Source organism: Salvelinus fontinalis, chromosome 6, assembly GCF_029448725.1.
Source record: "Salvelinus fontinalis isolate EN_2023a chromosome 6, ASM2944872v1, whole genome shotgun sequence".
NCBI lineage: Eukaryota > Metazoa > Chordata > Actinopteri > Salmoniformes > Salmonidae > Salvelinus > Salvelinus fontinalis.
In genome coordinates this window covers 16,979,397-17,001,127 of record NC_074670.1, presented here as the reverse complement: position 1 = coordinate 17,001,127, position 21,731 = coordinate 16,979,397, and the positions used below count along the sequence as shown (strand labels likewise).

General features: G+C 42.2%; 2 protein-coding genes across 2 annotated transcripts; both read left to right on the top strand.

Moving 5' to 3' along the window:
• The first annotated feature begins 35 nt into the window (after positions 1-35).
• On the top strand, positions 36-3,482 carry LOC129857191 (gamma-aminobutyric acid receptor-associated protein-like 1). Its single transcript, XM_055925202.1, has 5 exons — positions 36-247; positions 1,874-1,963; positions 2,303-2,381; positions 2,601-2,719; positions 2,992-3,482. The coding sequence occupies exons 2-5, from the start codon at positions 1,874-1,876 to the stop codon at positions 3,055-3,057; spliced, it is 354 nt and encodes a 117-aa protein (XP_055781177.1). The 5' UTR covers positions 36-247; the 3' UTR covers positions 3,058-3,482.
• Positions 3,483-3,786: 304 nt separating this feature from the next.
• On the top strand, positions 3,787-11,461 carry si:dkey-26c10.5 (uncharacterized protein LOC563797 homolog). The gene is made up of 8 exons (XM_055925201.1): positions 3,787-4,096; positions 4,318-4,419; positions 5,470-5,547; positions 9,461-9,565; positions 9,736-9,864; positions 10,079-10,230; positions 10,410-10,507; positions 10,637-11,461. The coding sequence occupies exons 1-8, from the start codon at positions 4,018-4,020 to the stop codon at positions 10,761-10,763; spliced, it is 870 nt and encodes a 289-aa protein (XP_055781176.1). The 5' UTR covers positions 3,787-4,017; the 3' UTR covers positions 10,764-11,461.
• The last annotated feature ends 10,270 nt before the right edge of the window (positions 11,462-21,731 follow it).

The following is a 21,731-nucleotide window of genomic DNA, read 5'->3' as shown; positions in this document are numbered from 1 at the left end:
CGTTCATTGGTCTAAATAACTCAAATTGGGCGTTACTGTATTTGTTGTTGTTTCTGGTGCAAGAAGAAGTAGCTAGCTTGTTCGAACAGTCAGCTATTTAAGAATATATTTCGTTTAAATAATTTCATCCAAAATAACTGTTCGTCGTGCTCATTATATGATAGCGTTGGTTACGTGAAGAGTCGGTGGGAAAGATCGGTGTGGAATTTTCACTTGTATTTGTTTTTATTACGTGTTTCCAAAGAAGGTGAGTGTCTGACTGTTTAATATTCATTGTCTTCGCTTCGAGATCGTGCAGCATATTTCTCAATCTCGCACAATATCAGAAATAGCTAATTTGCTTTGATCGATTTGTTGGCTGGTATTGGCTCTCTTTTGGATGTCATGTGAATACGTTTTTCTTTCAGCTATAAGGATTAGCCATAACATCCGCTTGCAACGTAAACTAGCTACTGGAGGTAGCTGATGTTAACCTTCGCCTGCTCAGCTGACCAAGCCCAAAACTGTAAATAATGACGTGGCCACCTTGCCATTGTCTGAAAAACCACAACAGTAGGATACAGTAGTTGGCTGTGATATAAACAGGGCTGTGCAGAATTCAACCTGTAGCTATTATGATCATACATTTTAGCTAACGTTACCTTGGCTATCACACGATGTTTGTAAATAAGCTGTATAGTTAATTAATGTATCCACTAGAAAGCAAGCCAGTGTGTTCACGCAATATAGGCTATGTTGTACATTTTCATATCTAATCTCAATATTTAGTTTACCAACAAGTGCAAATATAAGACTATATATGCATATCCCATTTATAAAGTTTAAATAAAAAATTAAAAAACTTTACATTGTAGGCCCCTCTACATACAATACATGATTTCAAATGATTGAGTTGTCAAGACAGCATACAATAGCCTATCTGACTCTCCTTGACAAGTTTGCTTTTGTGTACCTGATCCATTATGTCACCATGGTCTTGGTACCTTGATATCAAGGTACAGCTGATAACTGGTCACTATAGCAGCACCCACTCGTAGCACACGCTCCAGCAGGTATATCTCACTGGTCACCCCCAAAGCCAATTCCTCCTTTGGTCGTCCTTCCTTCCAGTTCTCTGCTGCCAACGACTGGAACGAACTGCAAAAATCTCTGAAGCTGGAAACACATATCTCCCTCACTAGCTTTAAACACCAGCTGTCAGAGCAGCTCACAGATTACTGCACATGTACATAGCCCATCTATAATTTAGCCGAAACAACTACCCCTTCCCCTACTGTATTTATTTATTTATTTTGCTCCTTTGCACCCTGTTATTTCTATTTCTATTTTGCACGTTCTTCCACTGCAAATCTACCATTCCAGTGTTTTACTTGCTATGTTGTATTTACTTCACCACCATGGCGTTTTTTGCCTTCACCTCCCTTATCTTTCCTCATTTGCTCACATTGTAAATAGACTTATTTTTCTACTGTAGTATTGACTATGTTTTGTTTATTCCATGTGTAACTCTGTGTTGTTGTATGTGTCGAATTGCTATGCTTTATCTTGGCCAGGTCGCAGTTGCAAATGAGAACTTGTTCTCAACTAGCCTACCTGGTTAAATAAAGGTGAAATAATTTTTTTGGGGAAAAAAGTGGCTCTACACATAGTCAGCTGGTTAGGCTATATTTGACTTTTAAATTAACTATACACGTAAGAATAGATGTTGTTTGAAGAGTATCACTTAACATATTTTATCCTGCATTATTATTTGCACAACTGCGAGTAACAGCAATATACAGATACAGTGGTGTTGCAATGATAACGGTGCATCCATATATGATGTATTATCAAATGTTAACCACTGTTGACCCGTCCCTGTGTGTCTCTGTAGATGGACAGTCAGTACCAGCGCTCTGTACCACTGGAGGTGAGGAGGGCAGAGGGTGAGAGGGTGCGAGCCAAGCATCCCGACAAGATACCGGTGAGTGTGAACAGAATAAATGCCAGTAGTGTTGGATAGCGTCCTCTCCTTAGCTCCTTTCTCTTATGACCACTGGCCACTGATCTGACAGGACATCACACTCATATGATTGTGAATTCATTTTCAGGGCCTAAAACCCTATTCATCCCTTTTATCAGCTGATAAGTGATCCTGGCATAGGATTAAAGGAAAGGATGCTAGTAAGGTGTTATTAAGGTCATATAGGGTTCAATACATGGATGTTAGCCTTGCATGCCAAGTTTCTTGGCTCCAGTTGAATGGGACATGATGGTGCAGTGTGTAATTACTGACCAAGTACTGTGTTCCCTCCTAAACCAGATCATTGTGGAGAGGGCTACCAGGTCGAGAGCTCCTGACCTGGACAAGAAGAAGTACCTTGTGCCCTCTGACCTCACAGGTGAAACTGATGAGATGTCTGTCTTTCTCACAATTATTTCCTCTCTTCCAACTCATGACCTTGTTCTTATCCTCTTCCCTCTCTTCCTTCTCTCCACCTTCCTTATTTTCTCCACTATTGTGCCACTCTTCCTCTTCTTTTGAAATGAAAGTCTAGATAATGTGTTTAGTTTTGTTCTGTAAGTCCCTGTCTGACCATCTCTCTATTTTTCTCTCTCAGTGGGTCAACTGTGCTTCCTGATCCGACAGCGTGTGTCTATGAGGCCTGAGGAGGCTCTCTTCTTTTTCGTCAACAACTCCCTTCCCCCATCCAGTTCTCCTCTCTCTGCTGTCTATGAGGTAAACACACACGCACACTGACACAACCTTTTATCCTACCCCCATGACCCCCTAACGCGAGATCCAGATGCCAGGCATTTCCTCACGGTCAGTGACACAACTCCATTACATTGAGATTGTGTTGTGTGGGTTTTGCCTATGTTATAAACAATTACAATTAAAATATCATGTTTTATTCAGTGTACATACTTCAGTTATTATCAACAGTTCTGCTTTTGCCATTTTAAATCCTTATTTCCCTCCCTGTCCCTGTCCTCCCCGGTCCCTCACAGGAGCACCATGAAGAGGACCTGTTCCTATACATGACCTACAGTAACGAGAGTGTCTACGGTGCCTGAGACGGGACAAAAGGAGGAAAGAGAGAGAGATAGACAGGAGATGGAGATGGGAGAGAGCTCTTTGTAATGTTTCACCACTTATTCTTTAAGTATTTAGGAGATGGCTGTGGGGAGGAGAGAGGGTGGGGAGGAGAGTTTGGTGGGTAGAGTTTGTATAAGTTTTGTCAGTATTTTTGGGGTGATCATATTCTGTGTCAGTATGCTCTCAACCATGGTAAGGCATTCTGAATTTGAAAAGTAACGGGGTAGTTGGAAAGGGGGGGAGTGAAAAAGAGATTTCAGTAAAAGAAGAGTGTTAAGGAGAAAGCTCTTTTATTTCTATCTTTCTTTCTCAGCCAGCCATCTGTATTTAATGCAAATAGTATTTTTTGTTGTAAGTTAATATCATGGACTTTTGTGGAAAATAAAATCCAAAATGCATGGTTTGCTAGTTCTGCAGTTTGTCATTTAAAAAAAAAACTTTTTATTCAAGCAAGACTGTGTGCGAGTGTGTATTGTCATATCACAAACTGTCCCCATCTCATCCTCTATTTTTAAAAGTTGTGAATGTAAGACATTTGTCTTTTGCAGAAGTTCTAAGATGTTTCATTTCGATCTACTGTGTGATTCATTTTGTCAATCACATGTCCCATAAATCACAATTCAAATAAATTGCTGACACTCAGTAATGGCAGTGGGAATGACAAAACGTCTTTTATAAAAAAGAGTGAGTGAGCCAAAGAGAAATCAGTGAGGAAGTGTAACTTGTACTTGAAAGGAGGGATAACTTTAGTACATTGTTTATTTTGTATTCAAGTGACACTAGCTACAGAGACTAAGGGAGATAATTTAAATAGACATATTTGGTTTGTGTGTGGGAGACTTGCTACACAAGTAACTTTCTGGAGTTTTTGCTGAACAGGCTTATAGGCTTTCCAGGGAAATAGAAAGTTAGAGACCCAGACAGAAAACGAGAGAATCATGGAGATGCAAGAAATCTCCCGAGAGGAGGAAAGAGTGGTGGAAGTGGACGAGAGTCAGAGAATGCTGGAGACCTCAGGTAAAGAAAGAGAACATCTTCATCACCAAACTTGAGCTACTGGGGTAAATTTGCACCACCTTCCTCGGAATACATCAGCATATTTTCATTTCTATTACTGTATTAGGTTCAATCCTTTTAAAAAGCGTCTTAGGCTATATGCTATTTTTTTTGTGTTCTGAGAAGATTAATTTGGTCCTAAGCTTCCACATAACCTATCTGTGTGTCTGCATGTCTATCAGTCGAGGAAGCTGAATCTACAATCTATTCCAAACTGAAGAGTCCATCGGAGGACATTTATGCTGAAGCTACTCCTGGCCAGCCCTCTGCCAGATACAGACCAGGTACAAGTGGCTACAACACTGTTATTATATTATTCATCAAATTTAATCAATGAAATATATTTTATAAATACATTTTTACATAAGCAGATGTCACAAAGTGATTTACAGACACACCGCCTAAACCCCAAATATTATTATAATTATAAGATTATTACATTATTATTATTACATATGTCTGAACTAATCCTAAATAAATGGAGGTCTAAAAATGTCCTATTAAAGTAATAAACATTATTTCTACTTTTAATAGACAAGAGAGGAAAAAGAGGAATAGAGAAAGACTGAATGAGTGTATGTGTGTGTGAGAGAGAGAAGAATAGTCAGTGCAACAGTGAAAGTAGTTTTCCCAGTTCCGAATTTTGATTACCGACACATTTCCTTGGTCTAGCCTACTATTAATGTTGTGTGTGGTGTGCAACTTGCAGTTTGCATCTGCATGTCTAGACTTTTGAGGTCATTCATTGCCAACCCTTATATGGCACATGTTAAGGTGAGGTGACGTTGTTATAACAAAAACAGAATGGCAATGTTCCAAAATGTCCATATAACACGATTTCTATATTTCTGACATGGAAACATGAAATAAAGTGGTGAAAATGTCTAGTTTTAGGGGAGAATATTATCTAGCTTGTAACATAACGAAACCCATCTGGAGAGAAAGGACCTGTTTGTCTGTCTCACAATCAAGGCTGAGACATGATAATAGCAGACCTCCAAGCAGAGGCCCAATCTATTGTTGAAAAACACAGCCAGGCTGAATGGACATCTCTCCAAGGACTTGATATCTCTCCACACAGTTATTCAGAACGCTGTCTTTACACACGCAGAGATAGAGAGACAGAAAGTAGCAGCAGCAGCCAAAGGATTTTGTGACAGACTGAGCATTGTATTACAGGAATTAATTATAAATCTAAAAAGGGCAAGTCGCTATAGAGACGGAGAGGGAGTTTTTTTTAAAGCCACAGTGCATTTAGCCTTCATAGTACTTTACAGTCGCAGTCTGTTGGTCAGGAACGACAGTAATGTATATAACATTTTGCCGTATTTTAGGAAGTGGAGGGAATGCCAAATTACCAGATGAGGCAAACACAAAGTTATCGGTTGAAGTGAAGGAACAGCAAGAGAAAGGTAAGCAGGATTTCATTTGTTGCTCGTAGTGATTGCTTATACAATGTCTGATGGTGCCGGCCATATAACAAAGCCAGGGCCGTCCAAGAACGATACCTATAACGAACTATAACATCAAACAATTGAAATCGTTCTAATTCAAGTGAACAGGAGAGTTCACATTACAACTATAACTACAAAATGAGTGGATAACGAGATCTATCTATCGTTTGGGGTCACTTTCAGAGCGATGTTTACCCAGTCCCTAACAACCAATCAAAAAGCTCTTGGTTCTAGCTGGGTGAGGCTGCTCAGAGAGGAGGGCACGGTAAACTTGCCTAAAGAAAAATAATGTACTTTTTTACTTCATACATTTTCCCTGACACTCAAAAGTACTCGTTACATTTTGACAGGAAAATTGTCAAATTCAGGCACTTATCAAGGGAACATCCCTGGTCATCCCTACTGCCTCTGATCTGGCGGACTACCTAAACACAAACGCTTCATTTGTAAATGAATGTCTGAGTCTTGGTGTGCCTCTGGCTATCCGTAAATAAAACAATGGTGCCGTCGGATTTGCATAATATAAGGGATTAGAAATTATTAATACTTTTACTTTTGATACTTAAGTATATTTGAGCAATTCCATTTACTGTTGATACTTAAGTATATTTAAAACCAAATAAAAACTTTTACTCAAGTAGTATTTTACTGGGTGACTTTCACTTTTAGTTTAGTCATTTTCTATTAAGGTATCATTATTTTTACTCAAGTATGATAATTGAGTATTTTTTTCACCATAGCTGATATAGAATGACTTGGGAGAAGGATGATACATGACAAACAGCGCATATCAGTATAAGGCCATATTTTCCGATGGTACAGTACCAGTCAAAAGTTTGGACACACCTACTCATTCAAGGGTTTTTCTTTATTTTTACAATTTTCTACATTGTAGAATAATAGTGAAGACATCAACTATGAAATAACACATGGAATCATGTAGTAACCAAAAAAGGGTTAAAAAAAATCTACATATATTTGAGATACTTCCAAGTAGCCACCCTTTACCTTCATGACAGCTTTGCACACTCTTGGCATTCTCTCAGTCAACTTCATGAAGTAGTCACCTGGAACGCATTTCAATTAACAGGTGTGCCTTGTTAAAAGTGAATTTGTGGAATTTCTTTCCTTCTGAATGCGTTTGAACTAATCAGTTGTGTTGTGACTAGGTAAGGCTGGTATACAGAAGATAGCCCTATTTGGTAAAAGACCAAGTCCATATTATGGCAAGAACAGCTCAAATAAGCAAAGAAAAATTACAGTCCATCATTACTTCAAGAGCTTTGAAAGTTTATTCAAGTGCTGTCGCAAAAACCATCAAGCGCTATGATGAAGTTGGCTCTCATGAGGACCGCCACAGGAAAGGAAGACCCAGAGTTACCTCTGCTGCAGAGAATAAGTTCATTAGAGTGAATTGCACCTCAGATTGCAGCCCAAATAAATGCTTCACAGAGTTCAACAGACACATCACAACATCAACTGTTCAGAGGAGACTGCATGAATCAGGCCTTCATTGTCGAATTGCTGCAAGGAAACCACTATTAAAGGACACCAATTAGAAGAAGAGACTTGCTTGGGCCAAGAAACATGAGCAATGGACATCCTTCGGTCTAATGAGTCCAAATTTGTGGTTCCAACCGCTGTGTCTTTGTGAGACTCAGAGTAGGTGAACTGATGATCTCCGCATGTGTGCTTCCCACTGTGAAGTCTTATGGTATGGGGGTGTATTGCTGGTGACACTGTCTGTGATTTATTTATAATTCAAGGAACACTTAACCAGCATGGCTACCACAGCATTCTGCAGCGATATGCCATCCAATCTGGTTTGCGCTTAGTGGGACTATCATTTATTTTTTCAACAGGACAATGACCCAAAACACACCTCCAGGCTGTAAGGGCTATTTCACCAATGAGAGTGATGGAGTGTTGCATCAGATGACCTGACCTCCACAATCACCCGGCCTCAACCCAATTGAGATGGTTTGGGATTAGTTGGACCGCAGAGTAAAGGAACAGCACCCAACAAGTGCTCAGCATATGTGGGATCTCCTTCAAGACTGTTGGAAAAGCATTCCTCATGAAGCTGGTTGAGAGAATGCCAAGAGTGTGCAAAGCTGTCATCAAGGCAAAGGGTAGCTATTTTTTTGGTTACTTTTTTGGTTACTGCATGATGTGTTATTTAATCGTTTTGATGTCTTCACTATTATTCTACAATGTAGAAAATAGTAAAAAAAATACAGAAAAACCCTTGAATGAATAGGTGTGTCCAAACTTTTGACTGGTACTGTATATGTTAATGCCAATACATCCTGACAAAATACACACTCTGACTTTCCTGCTAATGTGCCTTTCGGAACCTTGTAAACTGTCGAGAAAAGACCCATTACTGATCAAATTGGTTGCCTAATCAGGCCTAGGCTAGATTATTATTATTTCAGAATGAAACAGGCATTCAAAACTCAAGGCTTTTTTAGCAGTTATTGAAATTATATATTCATTTTTATACACAGTGTACAAAACATTAAGGAACACCTGCTCTTTCCAAATCGGGCACTAGAATTACTTTAAAAATATGAATTTTTACATTACTTATTTTATTGATTTCCCACCATTTTATAAGTCAAAGACAGCCATCTAGAGCTTCCTATGATTATGTCAACATCCTTTGTCGAATAAACTTGTATTTGCCTCCCTCTGGTGGTTGGCTGCATCATTACATCCATTTATATCACTTCACTGCAACGTTAGGTCAAAGGGGCCGTCCTTAGAAAAACAGTTATCCGTCTTGACTGCTTCATGGCACAGACATGGCAAAGCAATTTCTGAATTTGTCTTGAGCAGGCGGATCTAAATACATAACTTTCATAGCTCTACAATAAAGATGGCGACCTACACACTTCCTTAAACTTAAAATAAATAAATAAGTAAGTTTGTGAGGAAGTCAAACATTTTATGTCGGAGGCAGATACATTGCATGTGTTCAGAATGACAAAATCGAGCCCTTTACATGGCCCTTCTCCCCTTGTCTATAGGAGGGATGCAAGCTGTTTAAATGGCCCAAATGTTGATTTAGACGTTCACACATTCACCTAATAAAGAAGGTGAAATATTTTGGGTAGATGTTCCTAAAGCAGATTATAACTATATATGGAAATATTATAAAGTATAAAAAGGCTTATTCATTCACAAAAAATAAATAAATCATATTATCATATTTGTATTATACTTGTATTGTGTATTAGATCATATGGGTTGAGAAGTGTTATTTTCTCAAACATAAATAAACAATTCCAGTTGAAAGCCAAAGGTCATGCCTTTCTAGGGAGGGAAACACTACTACATTAATAAAATATTGACCTCTTGCTAGATTGATGACAAAAACACAGCGAAACAGTGAAAAATGTCTGTCAGCTTTTAAGCCTTGAGACAATTGAGACATGGATTGTGCCATTCAGAGGGTGAATGGGCAAGACAAAATATTTAAGTGCCTTTGAACGGGGTATGGTAGTAGGTGCCAGGGGGCCTGGTTTGAGTGTGTCTAGAACTGCAACGCTGCTGGATTTTTTACACTCAACCGTTTCCTGTGTGTGTCAAGAATGGTCCAGCACCCAAAGGACATCCAGCCAACTTGACACAACTGTAGGAAGCGTTGGAGTCAACATGGGCCAGCATCCCAGTGGAACGCTTTCAACACCTAGTAGAGTCCACGTCTCAACAAATTCAGGCTGTTCTAAGGGGAAAAGGGGGGTCCAAATCAATATTAGGAAGGTGCTCCTAATGTTTTGTACACTCAGTGTATAATGTTATTGTTATTGTTATAGTTATCGTCTTTGGTGTGGATGGCCCTTAAGACTATTCTTTCCTTGTCTAGACCTGCAGGTCCTGGGGAACGTTGGTCTGTACCGCGCAGTGTGTTTACTACTGTCTGTCATCTGTCTGGTTCTACTGCTCGTCATCATCATCCTCTGTGTCAAATGTGAGTATCATAGACATTCTATTCTAGAATAGTGATTTAGAAACAGGCAAGACTCATTTGTATTTTGATAGAATATCTAGCATGTTGGTTTAGATAGCCTTCTATGCAAGAAAGAACTAAACAAATGTGTAATAGGATTCCATTCTCTTTTTTTCTTCATTATTCTCTAGTTCCATCCCAGCCTCAGGACTGTCATGGAACTGAAAAAGGGATTGAGGCTAAAGAGGAGAGGTTCCAGTCCACTGAGGTGTGCAGCCTGCAGACATGCCAAGCACAATACTTCCAACAACAGAGCCAGGGTGAGTCCACCACTGTAGTGTGTTAGTCTAATGTAACCATTAAACTATATCACTCTACATTTTGTCAATGTATCGATCTAATGCTTTGAGATGTATTGTACCGCTACAATGTTTTCTCTTTGACTTCATACCATGCTAATAATAATTATTGAACCTACATGTATTAATTGAACTACATGTTGAACTTGAAGAGTCATTTCCTCCTTTCCTCCAGTCCCTGCCTGCCACATGTGTGATGAAGGCTGGCTGCACTTTGAGAGCTCCTGCTACTTCCTCTCCAGAGACAGAATGAACTGGGACGAGAGCAGGGACGAGTGTAAGAAGAGAGGGGCAGATCTGGCCATCATAACAAACAAAACAGTGCAGGTGGTTCTACTACAATTTTTACTCCTCTCTACCTCTTGTTTCTCTTCTTTGTATATCAGTGACCATACAATGATGATAGCAAAGCAACAGTGATTGTGTGACAATCACACATACAATTTGGATTGACTAAGGTTACTAATAGTCCAATAAAACGGTGTAAAAACAAATCATTCTCCCAGACCTTTCTAACGAAGAAGGGAAACCTGATGTACTGGATCGGCCTGAGACAGAGAACCAGGAACTGGGTTTGGGTCAACAACACTGCACTGGGACAGAGGTGAGACAACCGATGATGATGTTTATTGTACTTCAAGACGACAAACAGACTTTGTTTTCCAGAAATTAAAACAATTGAAATGTTTTAGTATGGACAGTACTGAGCTGTTCCCTTTCTTTTCATTGGTAGTTACTGGTCAGGATCCAACAGACAAGGGGATTGTGGGTTACTGACAGGAAAGGAACCTCCTGAGAGAAGCTGGAGTTCCGCATCATGTGACCAGTACAGCTTCTACATCTGCCAGAGGGTGCGCTAAAGAACAGACTTCACCATCTGCCAGAGGGGGCGCTAAAGGACAGACTTCACCATCTGCCAGCAGTCACCAACCCTGGTCCTGGAGAGCTATACGATGCACAGGCTTTTGTTCCAGCCCAGCAGTAAGACACATGATTTAGCTAGTCAATGAATCACCTTGATTAGCTGAATCATTTAAGTGTTGTACACCATGTAGGTCAGCAGGGTTGGTGGCCACTGCCATATTCCAACTAAGAAACCTGTCAATACGGATTCTCTTTAGACTTCCATCTATCATTCACTCCTATTCCATAGCCTTTTATTCCATGATTACACATCTCTATCAACTGCCTTTTAAACCATTATTATACACTGTATGACCTAAGTCTATATTATTTTTCATTAGACAACTAGGTATGACCATTGATGGTAAATATAATCCCATTACAGTTAGTTATGCCTTGTGAAGAACAATCAAGTCGGCCTGCCAGTTTCAGTTAGAATTTGCACTGATGTTAAAGATTAACACTCTATATTGCACTTATTTGCTTGTTTTGCTGAGATGTTTTCTATATGTTTTCTTAATGCCTTTGAATGTGATAATGACCGACATGATTATGTGCATTAACCAATCATTAGGTTTTAAGTATTGATTCACAATCCTGAAAGAAACAAAAGTTGAATATAATTTGTCCCTGTAATAAAGAATCAGTTATTATACTGTCTTGTCAAACCTTTCATAAAAAGTGTTCATGTGCTTTACTTGGAATGATAAAGTAACTTACATGGTCCAAGAAAATTGAAAATGAGTCTAGTCTACATTTCAACCCAGTCATATCCATGTACAAATATTTTGTTTTTGACATGTAATACTGCATATACAGTTGAAGTCGGAAGTTTACATACACCTTAGCCAAATACATTTAAACTCATTTTTTCACAATTCCTGACATTTAATCCTAGTATAACATCCCTGTATTAGGTCAGTTAGGATCACCACTTTATTTTAAGAATGTGAAATGTCAGAATAATAGTAGAGTGAATGATTTATTTCAGCTTTAATTTCTTTCATCACATTCCCAGTGGGTCAGAAGCTAACATACACTCAATTAGTATTTGGTAGCAATGCCTTTAAATTGTTTAACTTGGGTCAAACGTTTGTAGGACTCCTTGCTCGCACACGCTTTTTCAGTTCACAAATTTTCTATGGCATTGAGGTCGGCTTTGTGATGGCCACTGCAATACCTTGACTTTGTTGTCCTTAAGCCATTTTGCCACAACTTTGGAAGTATGCTTGGTGTCATTGTCCATTTGCAAGACCCATTTGCGACCAAGCTTTAATTAACTTCCTGACTGATGTCTTGAGATGTTACTTCAATATATCCACATCATTTTCCTACTTCATGATGCCATCTATTTTGTGAAGTGCACCAGTCCCTCTTGCAGCAAAGCACCCCCACAACATGATGCTGCCACCCGGTGCTTCACGGTTGGGATGGTATTCTTCGGCTTGCAAGCGTCCCCATTTTTCCTCGAAACATAACGATGGTCATTATGGCCAAACAGTATTATTTCTGTTTCATCAGACCAGAGGACATTTCTACAAAAAGTACGATCTTTGTCCCCATGTGCAGTTGCAAACCGTAGTCTGGCTTCTTTATGGCGGTTTTGGAGCAGTGGCTTCTTCCTTGCTGAGCGGCCTTTCAGGTTATGTTGATATAAGACTCGTTTACTGTGGATATAGATACTTTGTACCTGTTTCCTCCAGCATCTTCACCAGGTCCTTTGCTATTGTTCTGGGATTGATTTGCACTTTTCGCACCAAAGTACGTTCATCTCTAGGAGATAGAACGTGTCTCCTTCCTGAGCGGTATGACGGCTGCGTGGTCCCATGGTGTTTATACTTGCGGACTATTGTTTGTACAGATGAACGTGATACCTTCAGGCGTTTGGAAATTGCTCCCAAGGATGAACCAGACTTGTGGAAGTCTACAATTTCTTTCTGAGGTCTTGGCTGATTTCTTTTTATTTTCCCGTGATGTCAAGCAAAGAGGCACTGAGTTTGAAGGTAGGCCTTGAAATACATCCACAGGTCCACCTCCAGTTGACTCAAATTATGTCAATTAGCCTATCAGAAACTTCGAAAGCCATGACATAATTTTCTGGAATTTCCCAAGCTGTTTGAAGGCCCAGTCAACTTAGTGTATGTAAACTTCTGACCCATTGGAAATGTGAAACAGTGAATTATAAGTGAAATAATCTGTCTGTAAACAATTGTTAGAAAAATTACTTGTGTCATGCACAAAGTAGATGTCCTAACCGACTTGCCCAAACTATAGTTTGTTAACAAGAAATGTGTGGAGTGGTTGAAAAACAAGTTTTAATGACTCCAATCTAAGTGTATGTAAACTTCCGACTTCAACTGTATATAGTACCAGTCAAAAGTTTGGACACATCTACTCATTCAAGGGTTTTTCTTTATTTTGACTATTTTCTACATTGTAGAATAGTAGAGAAGACATCAACACTATGAAATAACACGTATGGAATCATGTAGTAACCTAAAAAGTGTTTAACAAATCAAAATATATTTTAGATTCTTCAGAGTAGCCACCCTTTGCCTTGATGACAGCTTTGCACACTATTGGCATTCTCTCAACCAGCTTCACTTGGAATGCTTTTCCAACTGTCTTAAAGGAGTTCCCACATGAGTGCTTCCGGCACCGACAGAGATGGCCGCCTCGCTTCGCATTCCTAGGAAACTATGCAGTATTTTAATTTTTTATGTGTTATTTATTACATTGTTACCCTAGGAAATATTAGGTTTTATTACATACAGTCGGGAGGAACTATAAGATATAAGAGCAACGTCAACTCACCAACATTACAACCAGGAATACGACTTTCCCGAAGCGGATCCTCTGTTCGGTCCACCACCCAGGACAATAGATAGGATCCCAGCCGGCGACCCAAAACAACGGCGCCGCAGAAGGGGCAGACGGATGCGGTCTTCTGGTCAGGCTCCGTAGATGGGCACATCGTGCACCGCTCCCGAGCATACTACTCGCCAATGTCCAGTCTCTTGACAACAAGGTAGATGGAATCCGAGCTGCCTTCCAGAGAGACATCAGAGATTGTATCGTTCTTTGTTTCACGGAAACATGGCTCACTCGGGATACGTCATCAGATTCGGTACAGCCACCCGGCTTCTTCACGCATCGCGCCGACAGAAACAAACATCTCTCTGGTAAGAAGAAGGGCGGGGGGTCTATGCCTTATGATTAACGAGACATGGTGTGATCATAAAATAATACAGGAACTCCTTTTGTTCACCTGACCTAGATTTCCTTACAATCAAATGCTGACCGCATTATCTACCAAGAGAATTCTCTTCGATCATAATCACAGTCGTGTATATCCTGCCCCAATCAGACACATCGACGGCCCTGAAATAACTTAATTTGACTCTATGTAAACTGGAAACCACATATCCTGAGGCTGCATTTATTGTAGCTGGGGATTTTAACAAGGCTAATCTGAAAACAAGGCTCCCTAAATGTTATCAGCATATCGAATGCGCAACCCGGGCAGGCAAAACCCTGGATCATTGTTATTCTAACTTCCGCGAAGCATATAAAGCCCTCCCCCGCCATCCTTTCGGAAAATCTGACCACGACTCCATTTTGATGCTCCCAGCGTATAGACAGAAAATAAAACAGGAAGCGCCCGTGCTCAGGTCTGTTCAACGCTGGTCCGAACAATTGGATTACACGCTTCAAGATTGCTTCGATCACTTGGACTGGGATATGTTCCGCGTAGCGTCGGACAATAACATTGATGAATATGCTGATTCGGTAAGCGAGTTTATTAGCAAGTGCATCGGTGATGTTGTACCCACAGCGTCTTAAAACATTTCTCAACCAGAAACCGTGGATTGATGGCAGCATTCGCGCAAAACTGAAAACGCGAACCACTGGTTTTAATCAGGACAAGGTGACCGGAAACATGACCGAATACAAACTATTGTTTGTAGCTATTCCCTCCGCAAGGCAATCAAACAAGCTAAGCGTCAGTATAGAGACAAAGTAGAGTCACAATTCAACGGCTCAGACACGGGAGGTATGTGGCAGGGTCTACAGTCAATCATGGACTACAAAAGGAAAACCAGCCCCGTCGCGGACCACAATGTCTTGCTCCCAGACAAACTAAAAAACTTCTTTGCTCGCTTTGAGGACAACACAGTGCCACTGACACGGCCCGCTACCAAAACCTGCGGGCTATCCTTCACTGCAGCCAACGTGAGTAAAACATTTAAACGTGTTAACCCTCGCAAGGCTGCCGGCCCAGACGGCGTCCTCAGCCGAGTCCTCAGAGCATGCGCAGACCAGCTGGCTGGTGTGTTTACGGACATATTCAATCAATCCTTATCCCAGTCTGCTGTTCCCACATGCTTCAAGAGGGCCACAATTGTTCCTGTTCCCAAGAAAGCGAAGGTAACTGAGCTAAATGACTATCGTCCCGTAGCATTCACTTCCGTCATCATGAAGTGCTTTGAGAGACTAGTCGAGGACCATATCACCTCCACTCTACCTGACTCCCTAGACCCACTCCAATTTGCTTACCGCCCCAATAGGCCCACAGACGACTCAATCACAATCACACTGCCCTAACCAATCTGGACAAGAGGAATACTTATGTAAGAATGCTGTTCATCGACTACAGCTCAGCATTTAACACCATAGTACCCTCCAAACTCGTCATTAAGCTCGAGACCCTGGGTCTCGACCCCGCCCTGTGCAACTGGGTCCTGGACTTTCTGACAGGTGGTGAGGGTAGGTAACAACATCTCCACCCCGCTGATCCTCAACACTGGGGCCCCACAAGGGTGCGTTCTCAGCCCTCTCCTGTACTCCCTGTTCACCCATGACTGCGTGGCCATGCACACCCCCAACTCAATCATCAAGTTTGCAGACAACACTACAGTGGTAGGCTTGATTACCAACAACGACGAGACAGCCTACAGGGAGGAGGTGAGGGCCCTCGAAGTGTGGTGTCAGGAAAATAACCTCACACTCAATGTCAACAAAACAAAGGAGATGATCGTGGACTTCAGGAAACAGCAGAGGGAGTAGCCCTCTATCCACATTGACGGGACAGTAGTGAAGAAGGTGGAAAGTTTTAAGTTCCTCGGCGTACACATCACGGACAAACTGAAATGGTCCACTCACACAGACAGCGTTGTGAAAGCAACACAACAGCGCCTCTTAAACCTCAGGAGGCTGAAGAAATTCGGCTTGTCACCAAAAACACTCACAAACTTTTACAGATGCACAATCGAGAGCATCCTGTCGGGCTGCATCACCGCCTGGTACGGCAACTGCTCCGCCCACAACCGTAAGGCTCTCCAGAGGGTAGTGAGGTCTGCACAACGCATCCCCCGGGGGCAAATTACCTGCCCTCCAGGACACCTACACCCCCCGATGTCACAGAAAGGCCAAAAAGATCATCAAGGACAACAACCACCCGAGCCACTGCCTGTTCACCCCCCTATCATCCAGAAGGCGAGGTCAGTACAGGTGCATCAAAGCGGGGACCGAGAGACTGAAAAACAGCTTCTATCTCAAGGCCATCAGACTGTTAAACAGCCATCACTAACATTGAGTGGCTGCTGCCAACATACTGACTCATCTCTAGCTACTTTAATAATGAAAAATTGATGTAATAAATGTATCACTAGCCACTTTAAACAATGCCACTTTATATAATGTTTACATACCTTACAATACTCATCTCATATGTATATACTGTACTCTATACCATCTACTGCATCTTGCCTATGCTGTTTGGCCATCGCTTATTCATATATTTTTATGTACATATTCTTATTCATTCCTTTACACTTGTGTGTATAAGGTAGTTGTTGTGAAATTGTTAGGTTATAGTACTTGTTAGATATTACTGCATGGTCGGAACTAGCAGCACAAGCATTTCGCTGCACTCGCTTTAACATCTGCTAACCATGTGTATGTGACAAATACATTTGATTTGATTTGACATATGCTGAGCACTTGTTGGCTGCTTTTCCTTCACTCTGCGGTCCAACTCATCCCAAACCATCTCAATTGCATTAAGGTCGGGTGATTGTGGAGGCCAGGTCATCTGATGCAGCACTCCATCACTCTCCTTCTTGGTCAAATATCCCTCACACAGCCTGGAGGTGTGTTGGGTCATTGTCCAGTTGAAAAACAAATGATAGTCCCACTAAGCGCAAACCAGATGGAATGGCATATCGCTGCAGAATGCTGTGGTAGCCATGCTGGTTAAGTGTTCTTTGAATTCTAAATAAATCACAGACTGTGTCACCAGCAAAGAGCCCCCACACCATCACACCTCCTCCTCCATGCTTCACGGTGGGAACCACACATGCGGAGTTCATCCATTTACCTACTCTGCGTTTCACAAAGACACGGCGGTTGAAACCAATAATCTCAAATTTGGACTCATCAGATCAAGGACAGATTTCTTCCGGTCTAATGTCCATTGTTAGTTTTTCTTGGCCAAAGCAAGTCTCTTCTTCTTATTGGTGTCCTTTAGTGGTGATTTCTTGGCAGCAATTCGACCATCGAGGCCTGATTCAGGCAGTCTCCTCTGAACAGTTGATGTTGAGATGTGTCTGTTACTTGAACTCTGTGAAGCATTTATTTGGGCTGCAATTTCTGTGGCTGGTAACTCTAACTAACTTATTCTCTTCAGCAGAGATAACTCTTGGTCTTCCTTTCTTGTGGCGGTCCTCATGAGAGGCAGTTTCATCATAGTGCATGATGGTTTTTGCGATTGCATTTGAAGAAGCTTTCAAAGTTCTTGAAATTTTCCGGATTGACTAACCTTCATGTCTTAAACTAATGATGGATTGTCGTTTCTCTTTGCTCATTTGAGCTGTTCTTGCCATAATATGGACTCTGTCTTTTACCAAATAAGTCTATCTTCTGTTTACCACCCCTATCTTGTCACAACACAACTGATTGTCTCATACACATTAAGAAGGAAAGAAATTCCACAAATACATTTTTAACAAGGCACACCTGTTAATTGAAATGCTTTCCAGGTGACTAACACATGAAGCTGGTTGAGAGAATGCCAAGAGTGTGCAAAGCTGTCATCAAGGCAAAGGGGGAATACTTTGAGTAATTTCAAATAATAATTTCAAACAGATACTTTGATTTGTTTAACACTTTTTTTGTTTACTACGTGATTCCATATGTGTTATTTCATATTTGTGATGTCTTCACTATTATTATACAGTGTAGAAAATAGTAAAAATAAAGAAAAACCCTTGAATGAGTAGGTGTGTCCAAACTTTTGACTGGTACTGTACATGCACCCATTATTTTAGAAGGGGCAAGAAGTACGCGAGGATGCAGGGGGGCGGGGGTCAACCCCCCTCCGGAAGTCGGAGAATGTATCTTTTTTTTTTTTTTTTTTTACATCTGAAACAGCTCTTTCTGTCACACCCTGACTTTAGTTATATTTGCTTTCTTTATTATTTGGATAGGTCAGGGTGTGACAAGGGTGGTTTGTTTAGTTTTGTATTGTCTAGGGTTTTTGTCTTGTCTAGGGTTTTTGGTTATCTATAGGGATTTTGTATTGTCTAGGGATATGTAGGTTTATGGTGGACTGAATGGGTTCCCAATCAGAGACAGCTGTTTATCGTTGTCTCTGATTGGGGAGCCTATTTAGGTTGCCATTTTCCATGTTGGTTTTGTGGGTAGTTGTCCATGTTTAGTTGCCTAGATGCACTACGTTGGCGGCACGTGTCGTCTGGATATTTATTATTTTGTTGGTGACATCGTTAAATAAAGAAGTATGTACGCTCAAAACGCTGTGCCTTGTTCCACTCTTTTAAACGGCTGTGACAGAACTACCCACCACCAAATGACCAAGCAGCGTGGTATCGAGGAGCAGATGGTTCAGGACTCCTGGACTTGGGAGGAGATATTGGACGGACAGGGACCCTGGAGACAGGCTGGGGAATATTGCCGCCAGAAGGAAGAGCTAGAGGCAGCGATATGAGGCAAGGCAGCGCAGCAGGCACGAGAGGCGGAATCTGTCCGGGGGGCACACGGGGAGATTGGCGGAGTCAGGCGATAGACCTGAGCCAACTCCCCGTGCTTACCGGAAACAGCGTGGTACTGGTCAGGCACTGTGTTATGCGGTGAAGCGCACGGTGTCGCCAGTGCGCGCTCATAGCACGGAGCGCTATAGGTCAGCCCCCCGCAAGTGCCATGCGAGAATGGGCATCCAGTCAGGGCGGAATGTGCCAGCTCAGCGTGTTTGGTCTCCAGTGCGCCGTTTCGGCCCAGGGTATCTGTTAGGAATTTTGTTAATAAATAGTTAAAACAAATTCTAGCTTTAGATAAAACTATAACAAATTGAACTCTGCATGCCTGGTGAAAAGAGATTTGTGTTGTGGGTCATAAAATAAGCAGAAAGGGTCGTTAAACTATGGTTGAACTGACCCAACTTAGCCCTAAAGGTGTTTAGATAAACTTTTTAGGTCTTCCATTAACTTGAGTTGTCTGCTAAAGTGGTAATAAATTATAGTGAGCCTTCAGGATAAATGATTATATGGTGTGTCATATGAGTGCCCTGTGAAGTTGGAATGAACTTTTGAACCTGTTTTCTATTTTTCAGGACAATGAGACTTAATTCTGTAACCTATGACGTCATATCTTGTATATAAACCTGTGTTTATGATCAAATGGCAGCGTGCTCCGAGAATAAACCCTATTATCTAATTTTAATAAGACTGTATCCTGTCTATTTTATGTTAATAAGTATCTTACAAATTCTTATAAATAGACAGATTGAATTTAATTAATGAGTACATTAGAGGAATTATTTAATTCCACTAACAGTATCCTGCGCCGGCTCTGCGTACTGTGTCTTGGGGTGCTGCCTGGGTTCAGTTCATCCTATGCCTGCGCTTCGCCCGTGCCGGGCGAAAGTGGGCATTGAGCTTAATGGAGAGGTGCGAGCGTTGAGAACCAGATCTCCAGTGCTCCCCCACAGCCCGGTTCGACCTGTGCCTGCACTCTGGAGGGGCCGTGCTAAAGTGGGCATTCAGCCTGGAGGAGTGGTGCCAAGGCTGCGCACCAGAGCTCCAGTGCTCCCCCACAGCCCGGTTCATCCGGTGCCTCCTCTGCGCACCAGGCCTGTAGGTCTCCCCAGCCTGGTGGGCCCTGTGGCAGCCCCACGCACCACGCTGTCTCTGCGTCTCCTCCCTCCAGAGTCTTCCTCCAGTCCGGACCCTCCAGCAACGCCCTCCGGCCCGGAGCTGCCGGTGTCGCCCTCCGGCCCGGCGCTGCCGGAGTCGCCCTCCTGTCCGGCGCTGCCGGAGTCGCCCTCCTGTCCGGCGCTGCCGGAGTCGCCCTCCTGTCCGGCGCTGCCGGTGTCGCCCTCCTGTCCGGCGCTGCCGGAGTCACCCTCCTGTCCGGCGCTGCCAGAGTCGCCCTCCTGTCCGGGGCCCCCTGCGAGGGGGTGCGGGTCCACGTCCCGCACCAGAGCCGCCACCGCGGTGAAATGCCCACCCAGACCCTCCCATATAGGTTTAGGTTTGCGGCCAGGAGACCGCACCTTTGGGGGGGTACTGTCACGCCCTGACTTTAGTTATATTTGCTTTCTTTATTATTTGGATAGGTCAGGGTGTGAAAAGTGTGGTTTGTTTAGTTTTTGTATTGTCTAGGTTTTTTGTCTTGTCTAGGGTTTTTGGTTATCTATGGGGATTTTGTATTGTCTAGGGGTATGTAGGTTTATGGTGGCCTGAATGGGTTCCCAATCAGAGACAGCTGTTTATCGTTGTCTCTGATTGGGGAGCCTATTTAGGTTGCCATTTTCCATGTTGGTTTTGTGGGTAGTTGTCCATGTTTAGTTGCCTGGATGCACTACGTTGTCGGCACGTGTCGTTTGGATATTTATTGTTTTTGTTGGTGACATCGTTAAATAAAGAAGTATGTACGCTCAAAACGCTGCGCCTTGGTCCACTCCTTTAAACGGCCGTGACACTTTCCTGCAATCTGGAGCCATAATTATTATGCCTCTTTACCTGTTCAATTGTCATTTTAATTAATGATGCACATTGATTCTTTAAGAACTTTTATGCATTAGGAGTTTATCACAACTGCTATACTGGTACACTACATGACCAAAAATATGTGGTCACCTGCTCGTCGAACATCTCATTCCAAAATCAGGGGCATTAATATAGAGTTGGTCCCCCCTTTGCTGCTATAACAGTCTCCACTCTTCTGGGAAGGTTTTCCACTAGCCGGAACATTGCTGCAGGGACTTCCATTCAGCCACAAGAGCTTTAGTGAGGTCGTGCACTGATGTTGGGCAATTAGGCCTGGCTCACAGTCGGCATTCCAATTCATCCCAAAGGTGTTCGATGGGGTTGAGGTCAGGGTTCTGTGCAGGCCAGTCAAGTTCTTCCACACCGATCTCGACAAAACATTTATGTATGAACCTCGCTTTGTGCACGGGACATTGTCATGCTGAAACAGGAAAGGGCCTTCCCCAAATTGTTGCCATAAAGTTGGAAGCACAGAATCATCTAGAATGTCATTGTATGCTGTAACATTAAGATTTCCCTTCGCTGGAACTAAGGGGCCTAGCCCGAACCATGAAAAACAGCCACAGACCATTATTGATCCTCCACCAAACTTTACAGTTGGCACTTTGCATTTGAGCAAGTAGCATTCTCCTGGCATCCGCTAAACCCATATTCGTCAATCGGACTGCCAGATGGTGACGCGTAATTCATCACTCCAGAAAACGCGCTTCCACTTCTCCAGAGTCCAATGGCAGCGAGCTTTACACCAGTCCAGCTGATGTTTGTCATTGTGTATGGTGATCTTAGGCTTGTGTGTGGCTGCTTGGCCATGGAAACCCATTTCAGGATGCTCCCGACAAACAGTTATTGTGATGATGTTGC

What these genes read in the sequence shown, in the direction of transcription:
- LOC129857191 (XM_055925202.1), top strand. Translation starts at nt 1,874, where the DNA reads ATGGACAGTCAGTACCAGCGCTCTGTACCACTGGAGGTGAGGAGGGCA. An exon ending in TGTGCCCTCTGACCTCACAG is followed by an intron (nt 2,382 to 2,600) that starts GTGAAACTGATG and finishes TTTCTCTCTCAG; the next exon opens with TGGGTCAACTGTGCTTCCTG. An exon ending in CTCTCTCTGCTGTCTATGAG is followed by an intron (nt 2,720 to 2,991) that starts GTAAACACACAC and finishes GGTCCCTCACAG; the next exon opens with GAGCACCATGAAGAGGACCT.
- si:dkey-26c10.5 (XM_055925201.1), top strand. Translation starts at nt 4,018, where the DNA reads ATGGAGATGCAAGAAATCTCCCGAGAGGAGGAAAGAGTGGTGGAAGTG. An exon ending in GAGAATGCTGGAGACCTCAG is followed by an intron (nt 4,097 to 4,317) that starts GTAAAGAAAGAG and finishes CATGTCTATCAG; the next exon opens with TCGAGGAAGCTGAATCTACA. An exon ending in CTCTGCCAGATACAGACCAG is followed by an intron (nt 4,420 to 5,469) that starts GTACAAGTGGCT and finishes GCCGTATTTTAG; the next exon opens with GAAGTGGAGGGAATGCCAAA.